The sequence below is a fragment of the Poecilia latipinna genome, unplaced genomic scaffold (genome assembly GCF_001443285.1).
Source record: "Poecilia latipinna isolate Pla-1442-1.1 unplaced genomic scaffold, P_latipinna-1.0 Scaffold1841, whole genome shotgun sequence".
In the NCBI taxonomy this organism is placed as follows: domain Eukaryota; kingdom Metazoa; phylum Chordata; class Actinopteri; order Cyprinodontiformes; family Poeciliidae; genus Poecilia; species Poecilia latipinna.
Window position 1 is genome coordinate 91,593 of NW_015114457.1, and position 22,809 is coordinate 114,401.

Genomic DNA, 22,809 nt, shown 5'->3' on the forward strand with positions numbered 1-22,809 from the left:
AACTCATAGCAGCAAGTGGCGAAAATGAACGTAGTCCAGTTAACTAGCGATAAATCTGCACTCACCCATGATTGCGGTGGGAAAAAAAGCTAGCTAGCAAGAGTTATATTAGCAACTAGTTCGATAGCTTCCAGACTTTTCTTGATTTTTATTGGCGGTTGACAAAAAACGTTAAGTAGCATTATGCGGGTGACCCAAACTTTTGCCTGTCAGAAAAAAAACCTAAATTAAATCGTAGACGAAATTGAATACCTGTGATTAGCGTGTTAAATATATAACTTTTATAGAAAATATATATTCTTTACATATTTATTAAAGCCGTCACTGTTACAGGAAAACCGTTTCTTCGCTGCCACCAGTGGCTATGTTAACTAGCCTGAGGATTCACAACAGGCTTTGCTAGCTGCAGCCTAGCAGAGTAAGAGAAATGCATTTTCTAATTGTAATCTAATCAGAGATCTCTGATTACAGAGTAAACATAAGCTAAAATTAGAAAATTACAGTATTTGAGAGGTTTAGTCAAAGTTTAGGCTATGATATGACCCCTAAAATGCTGTTCATGGTTGAAGACACACTAACTATTCGAAACAATTCTGCAAAGTAAAGTTGGCTAAAGTAATTTTTTACAATAAAATAATGAAACTCAAGTTGAATTATTTAAGAAAATAAAACAATGCCCATAATAGTTGCTAAAATTAGCCTTAGCTATATATTTTTGGATTACCTGGTTTACACGACTCCACAGATCACCAGGAACACAAAAAGATTCATAAAAGAAGCGAGGTTTAATTTACAGTTTTACTAAATGTACATTTCTTTTTAAAAAGTGTCATTATACACAATAAATACAATACAAAAATTAATCTGTAATACTATACTTCAAATTCTCTTCCGGGTTGTTTTTTGTACATTATTATTGTTCCATTTTTTTCCATTTAAATGTTTTTGTGCTGTGTTTGTTTTTGAATTGTCCACCAGGCCTCGAAATAAAACTAAAAACAGGAACAGAGCTGAAGAAAGCTGAAAGAATGAGGAAAGTCAGAACTAGTCTGCCCCCTGCTGACGGAAATGCATAATGCTTTAACTTCATGAGCCGTAGACAAACAGAAACCTGGTGAAATCTGTCGTTAGGCGCGGAAAAGAACAGAGTTAATTTACATTCTGACATCTTGGTGTTACAGCATTAGAGAGCAACCAAAACAAAAAGTTTCTGAAATCATTTCCTCGTTTTGTAACCAAGGTAACTACAGGGATACAGCTGTGGCCTGCAGTTAAAGTGTGTCATTTGCATTTGTGGTAAAGAGTCAAATGTGTAAGGTGCAGGGAACGCATTAAGGCCCCCCGCCAGTTTATTTTTCTGTGATGCTCGACAGGACGCCGTTTCGACCAGACGAGTGGACAGAGTCTCCTCCTGGGGACAAGTTAGAGGAATGTAAACATGAAGAAGAGGGAAAAAAGAAACATACAAAAGCAGGCGTGATAAAGGTCTGTGGTTCACCGTTTTGCTTTCGCCACATTTAATCCATAAATTGGGCTAAAAATAAGAAATGTCTGGACAATTCAAATGGACAAACACTGCAAAAACACAAAATCTTACCATATAGTTTTGGTGTAGTTTCTACTGCAAATATCTTCTTGCACTTTAAATGAGACAAAGTAACTTTTCAGTAAGATATGGGAGGTTGTTCTAAGCCAATAATTCTTTAATTATTGGCTCAAAACAATAAAACATCCAGATTTCTTCACTTATAATATTTTCCCCATGATATAAATGAAACAATCTGCCAAGATCTTCATTTATTTGGAATAATTCAAGACAAAACTAACTTCAAACTAACTTTTCAGCAAAACATAGAACCACGTTTTAGTAAATAATTTCTTAATATTGATTAAATAAAATGAATTGGCAGATTACTTCACTTATAACAAGACATTTTTTTCTTTATTATAAATTAAAAAATTGCCAGTTTAACTATAAAATTTTCATCTATATTAAGGAATTATTGGCTTAAAACAAGTTCCTATGTTTTGCTGAAAAGTTACTTGTAAATTTTGTCTTATTTCAAGCACGCCAAGATCTTTGACTAAAACTAGATAAAAAATATTTGGTCAGAGTTTGTGTTTTTACAGTGAACACAGTCAACACAGCTTAGGAGAGTAACTGTTGTCACTCTGCAAAAACACAAAATCTTACCACGTATTTTTGTCTAGTTTCTAGTAGAAATATCTCAGTTTAGTTGAAATAAGACAAAACTAATTTATAAGTAACTTTTTAGGTTATTTTAAGTCAATAATTTCTTAATATTCTAGTTCCACTGGCAGATTAATTAATTGTAACATTGGAAAAAAAAATTTATCTTAAATTAAATAATCTGCCTGTAAAATATTTTATATCAATATTCAAGAACTGTTGACTTAAAACAAGCTCCAGTATTTGCTGAAAAGTTACTTGTGAGTTAGTTTTATCTTATTTAAGGTGAACTGCAGCAGAAACCAGACTAAAAGTGGTCAGAATGAGTGTTTTCTGCAGTGCAGCGCCCCCTGTCTTTCCCCTTTTGCAGCGTCACCCCGGTCAGTCCAGCCTGGGGTTGAGGGCCTGTTATCTGCTCTGAGTCTGGGGGACCAGGCTGCCGTTGTGGCCCCGCCCGCCGACCTGAGGGCCCAGCGAGGACGACGACGGAGCGGACGGCGCCGTCGGGGGCGGAGCTCTGTGTGTGGAGACCGCCGAGTCTCCCGGGCGCTGACTTTGGTGTTGGTGCGTCCTGCCGCCGGCGCCGGCCCGGACGTGGTGTCCGCGCACGGCGGGCTCCTGCTGCAGGTTGAGGATGCTGTCGATGGCGCACTGCAGATGCTCGTTGAGCGAGTCGTCTGGCGGGCTGCCGCTGGAGAAGCTGGCGTTGTCCATGTCGGGCGAGTCCGACTTGCAGCGTTTGGCGGGAAGCAGAGAGTCTCGGGCAAACGACAACTCCGGGGATGGCGGTCCGGGTGCGTGCTGGTCCATTCTGAATGTCCCGCCAGTCCTGTGTTTGTTTTTCCCGCTGAACCGTTTGAACTTGTCAGCGTCTTGGTCCATGTGCTCGTCCTCCCTCTCCTTCGCCGCCTCGCGGTCCAGCAGCAGAGAAAGATGGTGGTGGGTCGCCGCTGTCTTCACGCTCCGGTTGAACACCTCGTTCATTTTGTCCATCGTGTTCCCCAAGCGTCCGCCTTCGAGACTCGGGTCCGCCTCCCTGTCTCGCTTCTCCACCCGCACGCTCGCTATGACGGTCCGTTCCGATGGCGGGGTGGATGCCTCGTGCCGCGGTGGCGACGGCGTGGTGATGGGGTAGGAAAAGCTTTCGTCCAGCCCGCCGGGGACGCCAGGCCGGACCCGGGGACTGATGTTCTCCCTGTAGGTCTTTCTGAGCGGCAGGCGGCAGGTGGTTTGCGACGACGCCGGGTTGTGTTTGACCGGGTGGTGGTCCAACGAGCCGTTCATCTGCGTTGTCGTTGTCGACGACGACGGAGGAGCGTTTCTGAGGTTGCTCTGAGCGGGCGTGACCGACGCCGTCGGGGACTGAGTTCTGATGACGGTGTTGGGGGGCGTGGCTAGGTGCTGGGTCTTTGCGGGCTCCGGCGGCGGCTCCGGGGTGGAACGAGGTTGGGGGGCGTGGACGGGATCCAGGGCGGTGTTGTGGACCACCTTGCTGAACCCGGTCTGGTCCTGCTTGATCTTCAGCTTCAGGCCGATCCGGCTGCGCGCCTCGTACGTCTTGATGGGCGGCTTGCTGGTTCGCTGTGGAAGAGCATCGTCATCATCCGCCACCGACTGGGAATTTAGCGATGATGACGACGACGAAGAGGAGGATGCCGCCGGAGCGACCGGCTTGGCCGGTGGCACCGCCGGAGGACAGCTGCTGGACCAGGAGACGGAGGCGCCGCCGCCGGCGTGCTTTATGACCAGCTTGGTGGGAGGGAAGGGGGAGCAGGATGGAGGGGTGGGTGCGGGAGGAGGCGTGGGAGACGTAGGAGCAGCTGGAGCAGGAGGAGGAGTCGGTGCGACCTTGAGGAGAGGAGCGGGAGATGGTATCAGAGCAGGAGCAGCGGTGGAGGCCGCCGGACTCGCTGATGGCAGATCCGGAGGCGCTGGTTTTGGCTGGGATGGAACGCCGCTCTCCAGCATCCGCACCGTCGCTGCAAACTCCTCTGCAAGGAAATAAAAATATTTACATTACTGATAAATATAAAAGGCTTTGTGCGACCAGGCCTGTTGCAAAAAGCAATAAATTAATTCACCTCAATTAAAACAAGCTCAATAATTTCCATTTTTATATTTTATGTTTTTTCTCTTTTTCTACCAAAAGCTGGATGACAAAAGTTTTCAGTTTGGTGTTTTGGCCTCAATCAGCCCATTTTTTGAAGGACAATTTTTCTTTGCAGACTTCATAATTAATTTTATTTGTTGTTTTGTTTGTTTATTTTGGATATTTAACATGTCTTCCAGTTCCAGTGTTAAATGTTTGTTATAATTTAAAGCTCATGGATCTTTGAGGATGTGCTCATGCATCATTATGTTTATTGTACTTGAAAATGGGAATAGGTTTTAGTTCTTTTGACAACCGCAGGGTGAAAGTGAATCACAGCAGCTGGAAATATAACACACACGGACCAACGTGTGACAATGGATGACAATTTGAAAGTTTCTCCATTTCCATCCAGATCAGGAGAAAATATTTCTACAAGTAATAATTCTGTTTCTCCAAACATTTTCCCACGGTGCAGTTTTATTGTTTTTGTTCGTTTGGACATTAAAAACCACCGACCCGGTCTCTCCTTGGCCAGAATCCTGTCCTGGTTCAGGGCGACCTTTTCCTCCTGGATGAACATCCGGTCGATCATCACCATCTCTGCCGACGGGCCCAGTCTCTGCTCAGGTTCAAAGGCCAAAAGCAGTTGATTCAAAATCAATCCAACACAACAAGAAGTGACTCGGACACGGAGATCGCTGGGTTATAAACTTACTTTTGACTCCGTGAAGAGCAGGTACCGATATTTATCCAGCATGGCCTGGGTTCGCTTCAGCAGCTGGCAGGAGACTCTCTCAAACTCATCATCCACTGTGTCCAAAAGAAGCAAAACGTGAGGACTGCAAAAGGTGCAGAAGCCAGCAGATCCAGGATTTTACTCGGGTTTTTACCTCTCTGATAGTCTTGAGAGGAGTTGGCAGTTCCCTGGTAGAGATGGTAAGGCAGCAGTCTGTTCAGAGTGTCGTCAAACGAGTGGAAAGGAGCGCTGTAGTTGGGGTGAAGCACTGAACCCTGATGTTTTCTTAGCTGCTCCAGCATCCTGCGGAGAGTTTACAGGAAGTGGTCAGAAATATGCCAACAACAAAACGGTTCAACTCTGGCCTGAAGGCAGCAGAAGCAGCAAACCTGGCTTCTTTACTGGGCTCGGTGCTTAAAGGCATTTTTACTGGTGGCGTCTGTGATGTGAGCTGAAAGGCAAAGAGGGAAACGTTTAGAAAATTCACTTTGAACAAATATCAGTCACAGAAAACTCCACTAAAAGCCTTTTGCTGGCTTTTCCACATGTTTCATTTACCAGATTTTAATTTCTTAACCAATCTTTGAACTATGAATTAGGGCTGAAATGATTAGTCAGAATAATCAAATAATTGTCAAAGAATTTTGAAATCAATAATTGATAACTGGAGTACACAGACTTCAAAAGGACAGTAATTAAATGAAGCACATGTTGATGTTAGAAGTATTTGTTTAGCTGCAGATGCATCCTTTGCTACAATTGATCAAGTGTTCACTAAAGATGTTGTGTTATTGTATTTTAGAGAATAAAATGTTTATTCTTTATTTTTAAAAAAGTGATTTAATTATTTATTTTTATGTATTTCTAATACTGTATGAGAGGCTTGAATGTTTTAATAAAAAATCTGCAGAATGTAACTTTTCTTTTATCAGATTAATCATCAAAATAATTGATAGAATAAATGATCAGTAGAATGAACAAAGATTGAAAGCACAGATCAACTCAGGGTGGATGGAAGAATAATAAACGGAGAATCAAATAAACGATGGAGGGGTAAAATGACAGATGAACTAAAAGGAAGAGGAAGGATGAACAGACAGATCAACTTTTAGAGAGCAGGATTAGCAACATAAATATTTTCCGTCCACATCTCGCCCGCCTCCATGCTGCGCAGTTCGCCGCTCCTACCTGAGTCTGCAGAGGAGGCTGCAGCTGTGGAACCGGCATCTGAGTCAGAGCGGGCCCCAACACCTGGATCTTCATCGCTGCTTTTCCCAGAGTCATCCCCCCCACCGAGCTGATCACTCCTGACTTTGGCTGAACCTGAGCACCAATTCAGAAAGAAACTCTTCACATCAAACGCTCACCAAGCACCTGGAGGAAAACCACATCAGGAAACAGATCGACCCACCTGTGCAGGCTGGGTAAGGCTGGCAGGAGTGACCGTCTGATTCACCATTGCTGCTGCAGCTTGCCCTTGGGCTCCTGAGAATACCTGTAGGTCACTTGATCCTATAAAAAACACAAAAACAATGATTAAAAGCAAATCACACCGGTGTGACCGATGTAGAGGAAACACAAGAACAAGCGAGGACAGTTGTGAACTCTAAAAGTAAAAAAAAAAAAAAAAAAAAAAAAACTGTGAAAATCTCAGAGATTTTCAGATTAACATAACAAAATGTTCTGGAAGAAACACAGAAATTGCTGAGTATGAAAATTCAAAAATCTGCCAGGAAAAATCTCAGAAATTTTATAGAAAAAAAAAAACAAGGAAAAATGAAAAGGTCAAACATTTTCTAGAAAGACTCAAATTTTGAGATTAATCTCAGAAATTTGTAGGTGAAATTTTCAAGTAAAAATTTTTCAGAAAATTTCCATGTTTTTTTCCTAAAAAAAATCTAATATTTTGAAGATCTTTTCTAGCAATTTTCTAATTCAGAAAATAGATTTTTTCTTCTTGAAAATTTCTGATTAATCCCACAATTTTTGAATTTTTTCCAGCAATTTTTTACTTTTCAAACTCATAAACCTCCTTGTTTTCTAGAAAATTTCTGATATTGTAAAAAAATATATATATATCGCAGATTTTAAACTTTCTAAACTCAGAAATTTCCTTGTTTCCTTTTTTTTTTCTTTTGTTTAGAAAATTTCTTAGATTAATCTCAAACTTTGTGAGTTTATGTGAAGAATGTATTCTTCCTTTTCCCTTTTTCCCTGGTGCGCCATGGCAGAATCGCGTCGCTGTGGGTTTTTAATGCGCTACCTGTGGCGGTGGTTTTAACGAGCACCGAGGTCGGCTGCAGCATCGTGGGGAGCTGAGCAGGTGCGTCGGCACTCGCTGATGATGTCATCACCACTTTGTCAACAGGCACGTCTTGCTGCGAATTAAACTGACTCGTGGCTTGAGGCTGAGGCTTTGCTTGTAGCATGATGTTCTGCTTGACCTGAGCAAAAAACAATAAGTTACAATTTTGACACAGGATTGTGGAACCATTTTCATCTTTTACAGTGTAATTTATTTTCCAAGAGGCCAAAATTTCTGTCAATGCAAGTAATTCCAAGCTTTCCAAGATGGCTGATAAACCAGTGTTTTATTTGTTATAAATAGCACATTTGATAATTTTTCATTTGGGTGTTAAAGTGAGTCTGTATCCTCCAAAAGCAAAGCTATTTTTTGAAAAGGCGACACTCTGAGTATGTCAAAATCAAAACTGGACAAAAAACCAGAGATGCACCAATCCATTATTAATATCTGTATTGATCTTGATACTGAAAAAAATTCTAGATTGGACATGGGTGACGGCTGCACAGTGGCGCATTTGGTAGAGCTGTTGCCGTGCAGCAAGAAGGTTCTGGGTTCGATTCCCGGCCCCGGTCTTTCTGCATGGAGTTTGCATGTTCTCCCTGTGCATGGTGGGTTTTCTCCGGGTGCTCCGGTTTCCTCCCACAGTCCCAAAAACATGACTGTTAGGTTAATTGGTCTGTCTAAATTGCCCCTAGGTGTGTGTGTGTGTGTGTGCGCATGGTTGTGTGTCTGTGTTGCCCTGCGACAGACTGGCGACCTGTCCAGGATGTACCCCACCTCTCGCCCGGAACGTTAGCTGGAGATAGGCACCAGCACCCCTCCCGACCCCACTGAGGGACAAGGGTGTTCAGAAAATGGATGGACATGGGTGACAATATGTGTGATCTATAACAGCAGATCTATTCAGTTAAATTCTATGCTTTATTATTTATTTTACATTATATTTAAATTACTAATTTCGCTTTCTGAACCATTTCAAACAGTGAAAATGGTTAATTACCTTCAACAGAGTAGTTAACCTATCTTTTTTTTATCAGTTTCAGTTTCTTCTCATTTATTTTAAATCGGCTTTTTTACTCCTAACTGAACATATAAAAGTTGTTTATAGGAGTTTTTCAGCAAACAGTGAAGCTGCTGGTGTATTTAAGTGAGCTGTTCTGCAGCAGAGCTATCAAATAAATTTGTAATTCACCATGTTTATGAGTTACAAATCTATAAATGTTTATATTTATACATTTATAAATAGCAAATTATCATGTTACCATGACAATGTGATAATTTATCATTTTGTCAAGATAACTAATTTTACTGGACGATTAATTTTCCCAGAAGTTATTGCGATAAACGATAATATTGTTTTGAGATCAATTTCAAGTAATATAATTGTGATAATGATGCAGGAAGCCATTCTCAAAGATCAATGAACTTTAAATTCAACATTTAATACTGGAAATATCTGTAAATATCCAAATGAATAAACAAAACATACATAATTTTTTATTGCTTATTGCGACAGGCATAACTGTGTATAAAAAAAGACACATTTTAAGTTAATTCAGCACAGCTTTTCTCTATCTGATCGGTATCTGCTGATACTAAACCTCAGATATCGGTACTGGTAGAGAAACAAATGGATCGGTGCATCCCTAGGAAAAAAATAAAAAATAGATTTTACATTTAAGATAAAAAACCTGCCTGTAAAAATGTAAATTTAAGTCTTTTTAAGTGTGTAGAAACCCCCTGTTCAACCCATATTAGCACAAATGGGGAAAAAAAAAAACATTACTATTTCTTTGCAGTAAAAACAGAAGCAATACCTGTTGCAGCTTCTCCAGCAGCTGTTTATGCTGAGGCGAGGGCTGAGTGATGGAGGACAGAGTCTGGATTTGTGCTCCAACTAACTGTAGGTGATGCTGCTGCCCGGCTGTGAGGCCCTGGAGGGGAACTTGGGCTTTCACTACGGCTGGAGCGCTAACAGGGGGCGCAGTGAACTGGTGCTGCGCAGGTGGAGCAGCAGCAGCAGCAGGAAGAGGCTTGGGCGACTGCGACATGGGAGGCATTTCCTGCTGGTAGGGCGTGGGCTGCGAGGCCGGTCGAGGCTGAGGTTGGTGCTGGACCTGAATGTGCACCTGCTGGGGCGGCGTCTGCTGCAGCTGAGCCTGTGCGGCGGCAGCAGCGGGTTTGGGAGATTCTGCGATCTGGTTGTGGACGATGAAGAGCTGAGTGTGGGATGACGGCGTGCAGGAGCGCGAGGGAGTCTGCGGCTGAGGCTGAGAGGAAGGGCGCGACTGCGGCGGCTGTTGGTGGTGAGGTGACTGGATCTGCTGGCTCAGAGTCAGGGGAGACTGGGAAGGCTGCGGGCTTTCCGCCACAGGTGGCGTTGTGGCGTGGGAGGTTAACGCCGGCGAGGAGGATATGCCCTGGATCTTCAGAGCCTGCTGAGCTCCACCAGAGGGAACCTGGAGGGAGCACACAACGTCGCAGCACAAAAACAAATCATGGTCTAAACCTCTAAACCAACAAGAAAAGGAACAAAACGGAAAAACATCCACATGGTTTTAACGATAGGACCCAACACCAGGGCTGGGCGACAAGATTTCATCACAAACTGCTGTGAAACATAGCTTTTATATTTCATTTAAGGGTAAAATAATAAGCTAAATTAGGGCTGGGCAATAAACTGACAAATGAGTTTTCCAGTTCTATATATATTTGGATTTTGAGTTCAAATATGACAGAATATTATGGCTAGGTTCTGATTATTTTCATTATTACAAGAATGTAGGGCTGGACAATAAATTAATGACTATACATCGTGATAGATTACCATTAGTAGATAATACGTCTGATACAATATTCTATAACTCCAATCCAGAACCACATGGCCCTGATTCATACAGACGACAGAAGGGCTGACGGAAATAAAAGCCACTTTTTAAAAATATTTTCTGTCATTTGCAATGTCTGTTTTATAAAAGAAATCAAACAAAAAATACATTTAAAAATTAAAAAAATGTTTAGCAGAAATTTAGATTTTTGCTAAAGCCAGAAATCTAAATTTCCATTTAAAAATTGTTGAATAAACTCAGAAATTCTCTGGAAAAACAAGGAAATGTCTGAGCTCCAAAACTCACAAATTTGCAAGTAAACAAATGTCAAAACTTTAGGATTCATTTTAGAAATTTTCTAGAAAAAAAAAAAATCAAGAAACCTTTGAGCTCCAGAAGATGAAAATTCGCAACAAAAAAAAAAATAAGAAAAAAAAGGAGGAGAAAAATAAAAAAAACTGTGGGATTAATCTCCGAAATTTTCCGGAAAAACTAGAAAACTTCCAAAGGTTGAAAATGTTTGACTTTTGAAGCTCAAAAATTTCCGTTGTTGTTGTTTTTTTCTGGAAAATGTCAGAGACATGTCTTAGTTTTTGCCAGAAATGTGCTCCTTTCTTTACCAAGCCGTCACAAAAATCAGATCAGGTATGAAAAAATAATTTTTTTTAAATTAATATCACCCAGCTGTAGGCTAAATACAAGTTAAATGAATTATAAATTGAAATGAAAATGTCGCCCAGCCCCCGGTTGCACAAACATCAGTCAAACGAGAACAAACAACACGAAAGCGGACTGTTAGCCTTCTGTATCTACAAACAATTAAAGCACACAGATTTCTCTTTTCCTGCGTTTGAGGGCAATAAACACATAAAGGGGAGGAATGACTGCTCAGTGAACCAAAAGGAAAACCTGTTGACAGAAGCGAGATCTGTGGGACTGTGATGGTGAATTAGAAGGTGATCTGAAGGTCGTGAGGTCACGGGTCGGCGGACCAAATCATTTGGGTTTGGGAGGCGCTACTGGTCAATGTGGGGGGTTTAAAACAGGAGAGACAGTGTAACAAAGCATGCAAAACAGAGCGCAGACGCCTGATTCATCAGCAGTGAGCCAGATGAAATCCTACAGAGGGATTAGAGAGGTGAAGAAGCTGCTCTTGGAAAATTTAAAATATTTTTGAACAAGCACATCTGCATGTAGTTGAGAAATGCACATTTTAAAATTAGAGTATTAATAAAAAAATAAAAAAAATGAAAAGGAATCTTCACTGTCAGCCAAACTGTTTGCATGAAAGAGCCATAAAGTAATTGAGATGCACCATGAAATCGGCTGGTGCCGATTTTTTAGCTTAATTAGCTCTAACCTGGTATTTATTCATGTTATTTCATAAAAAAAAAAAAACATCCCTGGAGTGTTTTTCTATTGTCATTGATTCTTTAAATAATGTTTTAGGAATCCTTGAATCTCCTTCAGCAGATTATTTACACAAAGCTTAGAGCAGCAGTCCGTAACCGAGCCGCTCCTCCAGACTAGCGGCAGCAGCAATTAGCAAACGCCTGGTGGAACTGAGCTCATCACACAAACCACATTTCAGTCAAACGTTCCAAAAACGTTTCCAAACGGCGTAATGAGGAGAGAAAGAACAGGAGCTTCTTAAAGAGACAGAGGCTACTGGCTGATTTGGTAATCGATTGTTAAGATTAATTGTTGAACCCATTTACAGAAAGAACACACAGAGCAGGAATTAAGCCAAAACTGTACAAAAAAATTGCATTTCAGATTATAGAAAAATTTTCTGTAAATCTGTTCTGTTTCAAATTCACCTGGTTCAAATCCTGTAAATCTCCAATTAAGCACCTTTTTCTCGTAATTATTACAGTTAAACCAAAGAATAATCAACAGACCAGTATATTGATTTATTGTTTTAAAAAGGAATTTAATTGTTTATTTGCATATTATAATATTATAAATATATTTATAATATTGTATTAAAAAGGCTTAAGATGATACATGAAAACTCAGATTAAAAATGTGCCAATTTTTTATCCGATTAACTGTCAGAAAAACTTTCACGTTCCGATTTTAGTCATGTTTCAACCTCATAATTTTTTAATTTATTCTAGCCAATATTTTTTAATACAACCTACAAAACTGCAAAAGCAGAAATATTTTTAATTGGCAGAGCAAGCTTCCATCCATTTACTGTTCTAGTTTATTTGAAATCATTTCTTCTTTCTTCCCAGCAAAACTCTGCAGCTCAGCTTTGGGGATCCCAGAAGAATCTGATTAATTTTTATCCAAATAATCATCAGAATAATTGATTACTAAAACTACTGGAGACTGGAGATCAACTTCAAAATCTCTGATCGGTGCATCTCTACTGAGTAATAAAACAGGAACGGACAACAGGGACGATCATGCTGCTACTAAAATGAAGCAAAGTGTGGAAAAGCACAGATGCTGCAAGCGAAGGGCCAGCTTCTTTCACCCAGGAGTTAAAAACAGCGCTGGCGAGAGTAGTGGAAGCAGGAGAGGTTGTGACGGGGGGGAAAAAGGTAGGAAAAACCTAATACTGTGGCAGCAGCGGCAGCAGCAAGTGGGGGTGGGGCTCAACATAAAGGGGCAGTTCTACCTTTACCACTGCTGTCATGTGGGAGGGGCCGGGGGAAGGGCTGTGGCTCTGACCCAGCCAGGAGTCAGTTAACTGGCTGTCATGGACAGCAGGGGCCGCAGTAGTGACGCTGTTGCTGCTGACGATTACAGACGCTGGGACGCCCACTGATTGGGTTGACTCATTCTCTGTTTGGTGGCGCTGCTCCTGATACAATTACCATTTCAGGATAAGGGGGAGGGAGGAGGGAGGGAAGGAGAATGAGCGGCAAAATACTAAACCAAAGAGATCACACCAATTTAACACTCGTGCATGTTACTTTTCTTTCCTTTTTTTTTAAAGGTGACCTATTATACTTAGGATATATAAATATATAAAGCATGTTCATTACATTTTCCTTTTTGCACAAAATCATTCTTAGATGGGATCAGTTCTGTCTATTTTGAGCTGTTTTAGGGCTTCTTGTCACTTTAAATCCAAATTAGATGCTGCTGGTTACACTGCAAAAAACACAAAGTTTTGTCTAACTTCTAGTGCAAATATCTTAGTAGACTTGACATAAGAAAAACAAACTTACAAGTGACTTTTCAACAAGCTATTGGAGCTTGTTTTAAGTCAAAATTCCTTAATATTAATAAAAAAGTACTATTTCAATTGGTAGATAAACTCACCTCTAAGAAAACATTTTTAATCTGCCAGTGGAACTAGAACTTCTTCATCAATATTAAGGGATTATTGACTTAAAACACGCTCCGATATCTTGCTGTAAGTTTACTTCCAGGTTGGTTTTGTCTTATTTCAAGTGTAATAAGTTTATTTGCACTAGAAAAGAGACTAGAAATACTTGGTAAGATTTTGTGGTTTTGCAGCGTTTACACTCTCACGTAAAAATGGTTGCAAACAATTATATAACTGTACATCTTTGAAAAGCAGAAGTAGAGCCTTCTGCACAGCAAACAAGAATGCAGCAAGTGGTTTCTGGATGGTAAGTCAACAACTCAAGTAAGAGTAGAGATACTTCATAATAAATTACTCAAGTAAAAGTAAAAAGTACAGCGTAGTAAAAATTCTCCTAAATGTAATTTTATTCTAACAAGTTACTAAAGTAAATGTAACTAGTTACTGCCAAACTCTGGGTAACGCTGCGGGGCCTGTAGACTGTGACTCAACCTTCAGGATGTTTTTGAAACAGCTCATTTTCCAGACTTTTAGAAGCAGTAGAAACCCAGAACGAAAAAAAAAGTGCAAAAAGTTAATTTTGCATAATAGGTCGCCTTTAAAGACAATGTTAAGAAGAAAAGCAGACGGGCGGAGCGCTGACCTGCTGGAGGAACATCTGCAGCGACTCCTGGCTCAGGATCATGCTGGAGCCCTGGTTGGTGAACAGCAGCCTCCCTGGGCTGCCCTGAGCCTGCGGGGAGACCAGCCCCACTGCCGTCACGGAGGACGACGTTGAGACAGACATGGACGGAGAGGAAGAAGCGGCGGCGGCAGACGAAGCAGGCTGCACGGCGAGGATCGACGACTGCGATAAAAGCTGCGGCGCCTGGTCTGCGGAGCCTCCCAGCACGGTAATGGCAGCCTCCGTGGTCTGGCCTCCTGTGGCGCTGGGCACGGCGCCCGGCTGGGCCTGCAGGGTGGTCTGCAGACTGATGGCCGGGCTCAGCCCCTCCACCTGACCCACCATGGCCAAGGGGTTCTGGAGGCCCTGGATCACCGTCTGGGTGTGGCCCGAGGCGGCCGGCGTCTGCGTCTGGCTTTGACTCTGAGCCAAAGAGGCGACCGGCATCTGGAAAAGTGTCGGCGTGCCCATCTGACTGGGCTGCAGCTGAATGGGTCCGGACAGGATGTGGGCGGCGCCAGGGTGGCCCTGCGACGTCAACACCTGACTCAGATTGATGTTCTGGTTGGCGGTTAGTATCTGGTTGGCGATGAGCTGTCCGCCGGGGCCCTGGCTCGTGATGATGTGGCCGCCCGGGTGTTGGGTCAGGATCTGGCCTCCGGCCTGCAGCTGGGGCAGCAGGAACTGGTGGTTCTGGCTCTGCAGGACCGTCTGGGACGGGATGACGATGCTGCCCTGCTGGTTCAACAGATGCACGCTGAGGGGCTTCCCAGAAGGCGGCGCCGCTTGCTGCTTGAACAGGGCCTGCTGGAACTGCGGGCCCTGAGTGGTGGCCTGGGTGCTCAGGACGACGTTAGAACCGGGCTTTCCCGCCAGGAAGGCGACGTTCTGGGCAGCAGAAACCGGAAGCTGCTGCAGCCCCAGCGCCTTGTGCGCGTCGTTCTGCTGAGCCTGGGGCGCTGCCTGCGGCGGCGGCGGCTGCTGCTGCTGCGGTTTGAAGACTTTCGGCTGGATGGCGCCCCCCTGTGGCGGTTTGGGCTGAATGGGTGTCGGCGTGCGCTGGATGATCACGTTCTGCATGATCTGGGCTTGAGTTTGTGTCGGCGGTGCCACTCCTCCTCCGAAGCCCACGAGCCCCGCGGGGGCGCTCATGGTGGCGGCACTGATGCTGCTCGTGCTGCTGACAGAAACAGCCGGTCCGTTTATAGCTGGAGCGCCGACCGCGGCTTTGTTACCCTGGATCAGGCCCAGGCCGGCCTGAGAGCCGGCAGCGGACACCTCCTGGTACCCGCCCATGGCTTTGGCCAGGATCTGCTGCCCTGACTGGTTGATGGTCATGACCGTCGGCTGGCCCACAACCTGAATCTGTCCGATACCCAACGGTCCCGACTGGCTCCCGTTGGAAAGGGCCTGGAGGCTGGAAATGGGCTGAAGCGTCACGTTGCCGAGGCCGACCGGCTGCATGAACGGCTGGACGCTGATGGTTTTGTTCATCACCTGCGGCTGCAGCTGGAGCCCCTGCTGGGCCAGAACCGACCCCAGCATGTCGGCCGTGGCGTTGCCAGGGTTACCCGCTGCGCTCTGCCCCGACCCGGGGAAGATGGTCGCCGCCCCGCCGACGCCGATGCCTACCCCGACGGCGGCGGCACTTCCAGCGTCAGGCAGGGTCTGGACCACCTGGGTGAGGCCCGGGATCCCGAAGGACACCAGGTCCAGCTCGGACCCGGCTTCCTGCAGGCTCTGCTCAGTGATGTTGGCCTCCGCCAGGCTCTGCTGCAGGATGTCGCACGGCTCGTGGTTCGTTCCGATGCCATTGCTGTCGCCGTCTCCGCCCGGCGAGCCGCCCAGGATGTCATCGTCCTCCAGGAAGTCCAGGTCCACGCTGACCCTGGGGAGGCCGGCCGACTCGCTGACTGGCAGCTGGACCGCGGGCTGGACCTCTGAAACATGGCCCTTTGGAACAGCAGAAGAAGAAACGAAGTGAAACCAGGTGATCGAGATACCAACACAAAACAAAACATCAAACTGACACCAACAATCCAAACAAATCGTTTTAAGGTAAATTAACTTCCTGCTCAAAATAAATGCTTAAACACAAAATACAAAGAAAGAAAAAACAAATCTCGAAAAAAAATGTTCACACAAGTAGAAATAATTTTGGTCATTCTAACTGACCTAAAAAAAAGTTTAATCTGATTTAACTTCAAACAGTGAGAAAAAATATCCATCTATCTTTAGCAGCATGAAAATATCCAGTTTCAACTTTAAATAAAGCTTTTTAATCAGACGTTAGATTGGACTCTTTTACAAAACTGTGCAGTTTGAATATCAAACACTTTTAAAGACTTTATACAGAAACCAAGCACTTTCCAAACCTTAAAAAAAACAACACCTAATTTAAGTCGAAGGATTTCAAGCACCCAAACAAACCCTGAGCTAGCTGGAGCTCACACATGTTAGTGGAAGGAAAGGGGATCAGAAGTGGCATGCTGCAGAGACCGATAGACGAGAGCAGGAAGAAGATCGGGGGATTTTACTCACCCCAGTGGCAGAGAAGAACGAGCTGGAGGGGTCACTCGTACCATCCAAAAGGTCGTCAGTGTCCAACTACAGACACATCCACCAAGGGTAAGACAGACAGAAAGCGAAGGTTCCCAAAGCAACAGACAAAAAGTCACCAGGATAGGGCTGGGCGATACGGATTCAACATAAAACCTGCCGTTTCTTTCACACCAGATCTGATTTCTTTTCTACGTTGTTACAAGAAGCTTTTATTTCAGTCATCCATTCTGTGAGTTGTATGGCAGAATACGAGTTTTCTTTTTATTACGAGAATAAAGATCTAAGATTAGCAGAAGAAAGTCATAAAATTACGATAAATAGTCGTTTTAATGAGATAAAAGCTTGAATAGTTATCAACTTAGTCCAAGTCGTTCTTTCTCAATCGTTTGAATCTTTTCAAACTCCTGCTACTGATAATAATTTGGTTCTTAAAAGATAAAATATTTCCTTATTTGAAGAACCAGTACCAAAGTACTACTTTAATTTTTACGTTTTTGTTATTTTTCATGTTAGAGTTATTCTAAAATAACCCCAACATGAATATTATCCTAATATAAGGCTTTATATTCTTTTTTTTTTACTTTACTGTACGACTTTATTCTCGTGATTAAAAACAAACAAACATAGACTAGTCTTAATGTTTTGTACCTGAATTTAAAGTTTAAATAAATAAAATCTGTAAAAAACACTTGTCAAACAAGATGGCAGAAACCCAACAAGTGAGTTGGTGAAAAAAAATCCAAGCTTTTCCAGAAATTTTATTTTCAAAAATCCAAAAATGTGATTACTCGATAAAATCGATCTATCACCCAGGCCTACTCCAGGAAGAAACATTCAAACCATCAAAAATAGAGAAAGGTGAGGAAAAAGGAGAGTTCAGAAAAACCAAAAGCACCAGAAAAGAAGCGACAGAGGAATAAAATGAGGGGAATAACTGAAGAGTCGGGAAGCGTTAGTAATAGCCTTTCTTGTTTTGTGAAGAAGCAACCGTAATGATGTAAACGAAAGCAGCAACGTGTGGTCGAACACCACTTCACTACTAAATTATTCACCAAAAATAACCCAATAAACAAGTTCATCAAAGAAAAGGCGTGTTTTGTATCCAGAATGAACCGTTTCCATGTACTTACATGGGTCTCAGATCCATGAAGAAAGTCATTTAGAGCTTCTGGGTCACTGTAGACAAAAAACAAAAGCATAAAGACGCATCTGAGATCTTATCTAGTATTATTTTGATTAATATTGTTATTATTATGAGATATTAGAGCGAGAACTCACCAAATTACATCTAGAAGGCACCTGCCGTCCTCATCATCCATGACAACTGTTGCAGTTTTAAAAAGAAAACACAAAAGTGTAATAACAGACAACAACAGAATATTAGCTTATTAAATGCAGTAAATTAGAAGTTTATAATCTGGCTATAATTACACCAGACACCTGTCCTTTTTTACATTTTTGACAGCTTTATAGCTACAGGAAGCTAATTTTGGGGGGTTTAGGCCAACTGACCATGAGAGCTGCTTGTTTTTGGAGAACGTTGCGACAATATCAGATGTGATATCCAGCGCTGGCGGGAGAAATTAGCTTTTACCAAAGACAAAACAGAATTGGTACAACTGCTAAAATCTGATGATTCTCCATTTTTGTTTACATTTTGTGTCTTCTTCAGAGGTTTTCGTGTCTTTTCCTCCAGTGGTTCTTCGTGCAGCGCCACCTCAGGCCAGGAGGGGAACAAGTTTTTCAAAACGTTTGGTTCGTTTGATACAGTGCAGTGTGAAAGCAAAGGCAGCAGCTGAAAATGTAACAAATGTTGCAAGTTTGGTCCCCAATCGAACCAAATACTGGACTATCAAGAGGGAGTTTATCGCTATATTTAGCAACTTTTTTGGGGAAAAAAATTGTATTCAGCAGGCCAGGCTTTTAGAAATTGGTGATCAGCCAGAAAACTGCAATCGGTCCTTGTTAGTATAATACATTATTTACAATAGTAATAAAAATTAGTATTTGTTTTGCTTCTTTTAAAACAGTTACAAAGTGTTTTACATTACATTATGAAATCAAAAAATAAAATAAACACGCAGAGAATGAGAAGCCGACTAAAGCAATGAGTTTTAAACATCGAAAAGGGTCATCTGATGCTAAGTGGCAGTCGATTCCATAGAGGCGGCGCCTTGATCATAAAAGCTCGATAACCCTCAGTCTTCAATCTTCCTCTGGGCACAGAGAGTAATGACTGGTCTGATGATCCAACAGTGTAAAGAGCCTGAAGCTCAGAAACATGAGATGGGGCGAAGCAATTCACTGATTCAAAAAGAAACATTAAAATCTTAAAACCAGCACTGAGCATCACAGGTGAGCAGTGGAAAGAGTTGGACTGATATGTTCACACCTGCGGGGTGTTCACACCTACACTGAGGGCTTTTCGAGGAATATCAGCAAATAGAGATTTACAGTAAACAAGACAAGAGATGAAGCTTGAATGAGAATTAGAGAGGGAGATCATCGATTTTATTTTGGCAGTATTCCTAATTTAATAAGGCAGTTCTAGTGATATTAAGTGTTTCAAGAAGCTCAAGTCAGAATATAAACCACCTCAAGCCTCCTGGACTGGAGTCTGACCAAAACATAGCACTTCTGGTTTGTTATTAACAATAAAAAGTTATCAGACATCCAGACTTTGAAGCCAGAGAGACATGAATTTAGTATATTTTCAGACGGGTTTCAGAATCATCTGTGTAAAAGTGACAAGAGATATTTACGAATAATTTAATGGAAAATAACAGCGGGACAAGAATGGAGCCCTGAGGGACGCCATAAAACTAGGAGTTACTGCCAACAGTAACAGAGAAAAATCTGTCACTTAAAAGAGTGACAGCTTTCAAACATCAGCTTTAACACCTGTAATGAACACGGAAGTACATCGTCAAAACATGTCAGTTATGTGTGAAGAGCCGTGAAATAACTGAGTGCCTGTTAACAAAAGAATATTTAAGACTGTAAAACATTTGAGTTTTATTGATGAGTCTGAGAAATCCAACAAAACCAAAACTGGACAGCAGCTCAGCTCACTCTAATGCCGTTCCAAATCCTTAAAAGTGCATTTTCAGATTGAAAATTTGAATTGTTATTTTAAAAAGCCAATTAATGAATACAGATGACTTTTTCAAAAATGTTGTCCATAGAAGGCAATTTGGAAATAGGTATGTAATTATTAAAATCATCTACAGTAATTAATTAAAATAAAAAACAGTACAAATTAAAACATTTTGTTAATCTTTAAGCATGTGCACTATGGATAAAGAATTCAAAATGACTATTTTTAAGCTCGCAATAAGTAGAGATCAGTGTCAATTTTAATGTAAACAGAACAATTTTTCCTCTTACAACCAAACCGCAATAACATCCATCCATAAACCCATAAAGGGTCCATCATAGAGCAACACACACCAGTCCGACAACTACACACCAGTAACTGTTGTTCCAATAACACAATAATAAAGAAATGGATGGCATAACTGAGCTGTTGCTGTGCAGTACAGAAGTGTGCATAAATACACACATTTGGTTAACTGTAAATACGCCGAAGGTGAGAGGATTTTCCTGGACAGGTTCTCCTATAAGTCTGTTTGACTGAAGACCTGTGCAGGTTGTATCGGCTGCATCAGAAATCCTCCAATCACAACCAAGAACAGGATCGTTTAGGTGGATAAATAACAAAGTCATCATCGAGAAATCATTTAAACATATTTTAAGTAAATATGTTTGAATAAAGAAGAATTATTTTCTTCGGTCAAAGACACAACAAATCTCCACTTTATAAGAAATATTTTATTTACTATCCTAAAGATTGTATAAAAATTCCACAAACCAGCTAATTAAGGTCTAAAAAAGCTTTTAAGGTGAAATTTTGCAGAACATTCATACCGATCATAACAGTCCAGTTCTTGGGCCAATATTATTCAATATCTATCTCCCACTGATTTATTTATCTGTCTTATTTAATGACCACAGTATCTTACCATCACTGAGTGAGTTTATAACATCTTTTTAAAGTGTATGGGTCATAATTTCTTCCAATTTAATCTGAAAAAGACCAAAATCATTGTTTTCAGTCCCAAAAACGTAAATCTTGAGATGTAGCGATCCGGTGAGGCTAAAAATTACAGAGCAAGCTACAAACCTGTCTCAAATTTTTAACAGTCACATAAGACTATTATTACAAAAAGAGTAAAAAAAAAAATGCAGGGAAACAGAAGCATGTCTTTATTTTCAGTTTTTAGATTACTGAAACTGAGTCAATTTGATAAAAACAAACAAAAACAAATCAGGCAAAATGCTGCTGCTACAGTTTTGACTAAAAGCAAGAAAATTGATCATAATTGTAAAATAATAAATTACTTGTCATCTCTACATCTCTAATGTTGCCAGAAAGCTGTTAACTCTGTTTTCTCAAGAACAGTGCAACAAAAAGCTAGTTTAAAAACACCTCAGGAGTAGATACAACCAGCTAAAAACCGGAGATAAACAGAAACTAACAACTTATTCAAAGCAAGATAGAAAACATCATTTATTGTAGCTTTCCTGTAATATGAAAAAGTTATTTATCAGTTATTTTTGCATATTCTTCCCTAAAATGTTTGTTTAATTTACTATTAAACAAGTAAATTCGTGTTGTTGTTATAAATGAGGTCCTAAAATAAAGAACAGTGTTTTCTCTTTTGCACTATTTTCACTTTGACTTGCAGCGCGTCATCTTTTCACATGCAGGCTCAGTAATAATAAACACTGATGCGGTTAGGATGAACTCAGACAAAACTTAGATTTGCTAAACACCGACAAACAGCCGACAACAAACTGAAAACGCGCGGTTTTCGCACCACCTGGAAAGATTTCCGAGTGTGGGCTCTCACTGACTTCATCACAAGTAACAACTGTGCACATAGCTTCCAGCAGCACAAACACAACAAATACACACGGTGTTTAAGCAGAGTGGTCATCGATACTATGAAGGTAGCTCGGTTGCCGCTCTGAGAAGGCAGCGGATCGGAGCCATTGCTCGGGTAGAGCAAACCCAGTGCGCAGGATTTGAATGGAGACACTGCAAACGGATTGCTACATGCTAGCTGGTGTTTTTAAACAGCTTTGCAAGCAATCTTTAATTATTTCTCCCAGCACATAACGTTTGACAGCAACACACCTGGCTTAGAACTCAAATGAAACCAAACTTTTGGTTTTAAAAGCCAGTTTTCACCCCTATTTCTGGTCATTTTTTTGATGCAGCTCTGCTGAGTTGCATTAGCCTAGCGAGCTAACCTGCTATCAACAATATTGAGACGTACAGCTAGCTTGAGCCTTTGACATTCAAAACAAACCATCGAGTGACACAATTTGAACATGGAGCTGCACAGCGGAACCGCAGTTCAGCCAGAACCGAGAAGAGCCGCCTGCCGGGGACGTTTAAGCGCAACTACGTAGCGAGCTATCGCTAATTGCAAGCAAAATATGAGTTAATGTTGGAATACTCTTGGATGAGGGGGGTATGCTTGGGAATTCGGTGGAAAATGGACGTATTTACGGTGCGGTGCGGCAGCGTGGCGCTTCGATTGCGTTAGCGATGCGGTTTGTGTTTTGTGCGCAGTTGGCAGATATTGCGGCTTTGTAACGGTTATTCGGATTAATAGAGAAATTGCTACATTGTAACAAACTCACCCGAGACGTTAGAGGTGCAGGCAGCGCGGGGTCTCCAGGACAGCCTCGCACGGGCTGCTCAACAGGACCCGAGTAGAGGCAGGAAACTGGAGACTTCCGCTTTGCCTGATCGAAATCTGCGTTGTTCATACGGATGCTTTGCACGGGATTCAGACAGTTTTTCTAACACAACAATCAACCTCTCACACAAAATTAAATAATGTTTTGGTAAATTCGCTAAAAAAAAAACTTTCCTCATCGTACCAGTTAGTTCTAAACATTAGGAGAAGGATAATTTGGGTCATTGAAAAGAAAAGAAAAGAATAGCGATCTTTCTTTCGGAAAAAATCCCCCGTGAATTCTCAGATAAAAGGAAATTAAAGGAAAAAGTGGGATTTCTGAGAAAAAGGTCTTAGAAAAATTCAGAATTCTGACTTTAATCTCAGATTTCTTA

At 41.8% G+C, this 22,809-nt stretch overlaps 1 protein-coding gene across 5 annotated transcripts; it reads right to left on the reverse strand.

Moving 5' to 3' along the window:
• Positions 1 to 2,420: 2,420 nt before the first annotated feature.
• Positions 2,421 to 22,468, reverse strand: bicra (BRD4 interacting chromatin remodeling complex associated protein). 5 transcript variants are annotated; one of them, XM_015014719.1, is made up of 15 exons: positions 22,377 to 22,468; positions 17,943 to 17,988; positions 17,795 to 17,840; positions 16,644 to 16,709; positions 14,082 to 16,055; positions 12,782 to 12,967; positions 9,142 to 9,783; positions 7,283 to 7,463; positions 6,431 to 6,531; positions 6,208 to 6,342; positions 5,409 to 5,470; positions 5,174 to 5,322; positions 4,999 to 5,093; positions 4,800 to 4,902; positions 2,421 to 4,182 (listed from the first exon to the last, which is right to left on the reverse strand). In XM_015014719.1, the coding sequence occupies exons 2-15, from the start codon at positions 17,981 to 17,983 to the stop codon at positions 2,600 to 2,602; spliced, it is 5,364 nt and encodes a 1,787-aa protein (XP_014870205.1). In that variant the 5' UTR covers positions 17,984 to 17,988; positions 22,377 to 22,468; the 3' UTR covers positions 2,421 to 2,599. The 5 variants fall into 5 exon arrangements, with proteins under 5 accessions (XP_014870205.1, XP_014870202.1, XP_014870203.1 ...); XM_015014716.1 differs by having other exon boundaries at positions 4,800 to 4,905; XM_015014717.1 differs by lacking the exon at positions 22,377 to 22,468 and adding an exon at positions 18,319 to 18,464 and having other exon boundaries at positions 4,800 to 4,905.
• Between the last annotated feature and the right edge of the window lie 341 nt (positions 22,469 to 22,809).

Coding starts and splice junctions, on each gene's coding strand:
- bicra (XM_015014716.1), bottom strand. CDS start 17,983: ATGGATGATGAGGACGGCAGGTGCCTTCTAGATGTAATTTG. Junction 16,710..17,794: donor TTCATGGATCTGAGACCCAT/GTAAGTACATGG, acceptor ATGTGTCTGTAG/TTGGACACTGACGACCTTTT. Junction 5,094..5,173: donor CTCTCAAGACTATCAGAGAG/GTAAAAACCCGA, acceptor TTTTGGACACAG/TGGATGATGAGTTTGAGAGA.